The sequence below is a fragment of the Porites lutea genome, chromosome 3, assembly GCF_958299795.1.
Source record: "Porites lutea chromosome 3, jaPorLute2.1, whole genome shotgun sequence".
In the NCBI taxonomy this organism is placed as follows: domain Eukaryota; kingdom Metazoa; phylum Cnidaria; class Anthozoa; order Scleractinia; family Poritidae; genus Porites; species Porites lutea.
Window position 1 is genome coordinate 2,800,221 of NC_133203.1, and position 2,500 is coordinate 2,802,720.

The 2,500-nt window shown below is 39.7% G+C and overlaps 1 protein-coding gene across 1 annotated transcript in view; it reads left to right on the top strand.

The window, feature by feature from the left end:
- LOC140930063 (beta-1,3-galactosyltransferase sqv-2-like) overlaps positions 1-1,577 on the top strand; it is a 3,376-nt gene extending 1,799 nt beyond the window's left edge. Inside the window, exon 2 of the mRNA XM_073379719.1 lies at positions 785-1,577. Coding sequence (XP_073235820.1) covers positions 785-1,546 — 762 coding nt within the window. The 3' untranslated portion in view covers positions 1,547-1,577. The remainder of the gene's footprint in view (positions 1-784) is intronic.
- Positions 1,578-2,500: the final 923 nt, after the last annotated feature.

Consider the following 2,500-nt stretch of genomic DNA (forward strand, 5'->3'; position numbering starts at 1 on the left):
CTGTTGTCATTTACATTAAAGCTCGAAGTTTCAGTAGTTTTACAGATGATATGATAAAACTATCAGTATATAATCTGAATATTCTATTTCGGGCCCGTAAAGTTACCGGGACTTTGAAGAAACGGGCCCCAGGAGCATAGTTCCTTGGAGTCTCGGCTCGGTCAATCCTAGGCCGGGTTGTTCGAAGCAGGGTTAAGATAACCCGGGGTTAGAGCGGTTTTCACTTGACTGTCGTAAAACCAAAACCAAAGTAAATACACTAGCCAACCAAAGGACGTAGTAAAACCAAAACCAAAACCAAAACCAATCCCTTTCGACAGTCAAGTGAAAACCGCTCTAGTGCGAAGTATAAATTCAGATATGAAAGCTTAAAAATCAAATTCAGTTTAATTCTTTTTGCCTGTAATGTAATGAATTGATGCTCTATAAAGAATAGTGAAAATTATCCGGGAAAATGCTTTTGAACAAAAGAACAAGAAACCCAGAATAAACCTTAATCCTGAGTTAGGACTAATCGGCTTTCGAACAAGTGGGCTCTGGACTCTAACGTGAGCTGTGACGTCATCGACAGAGACTCGCCCGCTCTTTCGCAGACTTCGCGCGGACAACGGGCAAGATAGAACGCCTAGGGACTAGGCTGGGGTCCCAGGGCTTTTCTCTTGGATTCTGGGAGGGCCGCATCCCAGATTTACACGAGAAAGGCCCTGAAGATGGCTCACACGACACCCGGGACATAAGGGCAGTTCTGACCTCGTGGGTGTAACTTGAATTTTTCTTTCTTCAGGTTGAATGTGTCTTCATGACTGATGGACTTATAACAGACGGAATTCAACGTAACCTTATTTTAAACGAAAAGGATAAATACAAGGATATTAAGCTCCAGCCTCTTAAAGGTGGCCGTGGGCAGTTTGGATTCCGCTTCCTTAACCAAATCAAATGGGCAGCGGCGAAATTTAACTTTCAGTACCTACTTAGAATCGATGATGACTACTTCTTGTGCACAAAAAGGCTTCTTTCTGAGCTTCCATTGAGACCAAAACAAAATCTAGTCTGGGGATTTTTCCACTGTCAAGCAGGAATCACATGGCTGGATGAAGCATTTATGATATTCTCCGAAGATATTATTCAGAAGTTCTTGGCGCAGAACGAAAGCTCGATGTTGTGTCATCCACATGCGGACCAACAAGTCATGTTGTGGCTGAGCAGTATTCTAAACAAAACATACTTCCACGATACTAGGTTACATCATCAGCCTCCAGCGTCACATGTTCCTCGATTTAGTAACATCTCGAATGTTTGTGCCTCACATTTAGGTGCGCATGGGGCATATGGTAAGACCATGTATTATCTGGGGCTAAGAGCTAATGACAACGCTAAAGACGTTTCAGCTATTCCTGATTTTGCAAGATTTTGTAAAACCACAAATTTTGATTACCGCGTATTTAATCCTAAGTGGAAATATGAACCCAAGCCCTGCAAAGATAACCCAACGTGGAACTTGGGAGATGAAATGTGGTTTGGTAAGGAAGTTGGTCAAGGAATGTAATCTGCAAATTAATTTTTTAAAAAATATAAACGATAGAGGGCCGTGCTTTACAGGATGTCAAAGAATGGAATTTCTTTGCCCTGTTTAAATTCAGTGGTAAATTTGATACTGTTGTGACTATTTAAATGCTGCAAGAACCCTGAGCACTGTGGCGTTAACCAGTATGTGAGAGTACCATCAAGGTGCCGAAATTAAACTAAAGGAGAAGGACAGACTTTGCCGTTCATGGCCCCTCTGGTTCTTTTAAATCTAACAAACGTTTTACCGACAGGTATTCAGCCAGTATTTCGAACAAAGTTTGATAGAAGTTATGCTTATTTTTCGCATGTTTTTCTAGTTGTAGTTCGCTGTGTATTCCAAAATTTTCCAGCCTTTAAAAGCTAGTTTACTCCTTATCCCGTTTTAATTGGGCGAATAGTCATTTTCCAGGTTAAAGGTGAATCCTTTTTCACATAATTTTTTGACTCATTAACATATGCTTATCGTTATCTGATGAAGCTAATAAAATAACATTTAATACTTCTATTGTTTTTGTAAAAAAAGAGAAATTTTATTATCTTTTCAGCTATAGACCAATGAACAAAAAGGTGACATGAACTTTTCGCCAAAGTAAACTGCAGCTTAAAGGCCTAGTTTATCATGAATCTTGTTGGAAATATACTTTCGGTTCGCGTGAGAAACTCGTGCGCCGAATGTGCACTTTTCTAGAGGGCGCTTGAAAATTGCATGGTAGTAAAAAACGTATGTATGTCAGGCTCCGTCCACACGTATCCAGATATTTTTTTATACCGTAATTAGTTCTTTCTGGATACTTCCATTGTGTAATCATTTTTCTACCAACATGAATATAGAATAAGAATTTCCCTTTTATCGATGATCGGACATTGATTTCTAAAAGGACTTAACAGGTACTTGAGTGTACAACACAAAGTCACTTCTTGAATCGAAAGACTT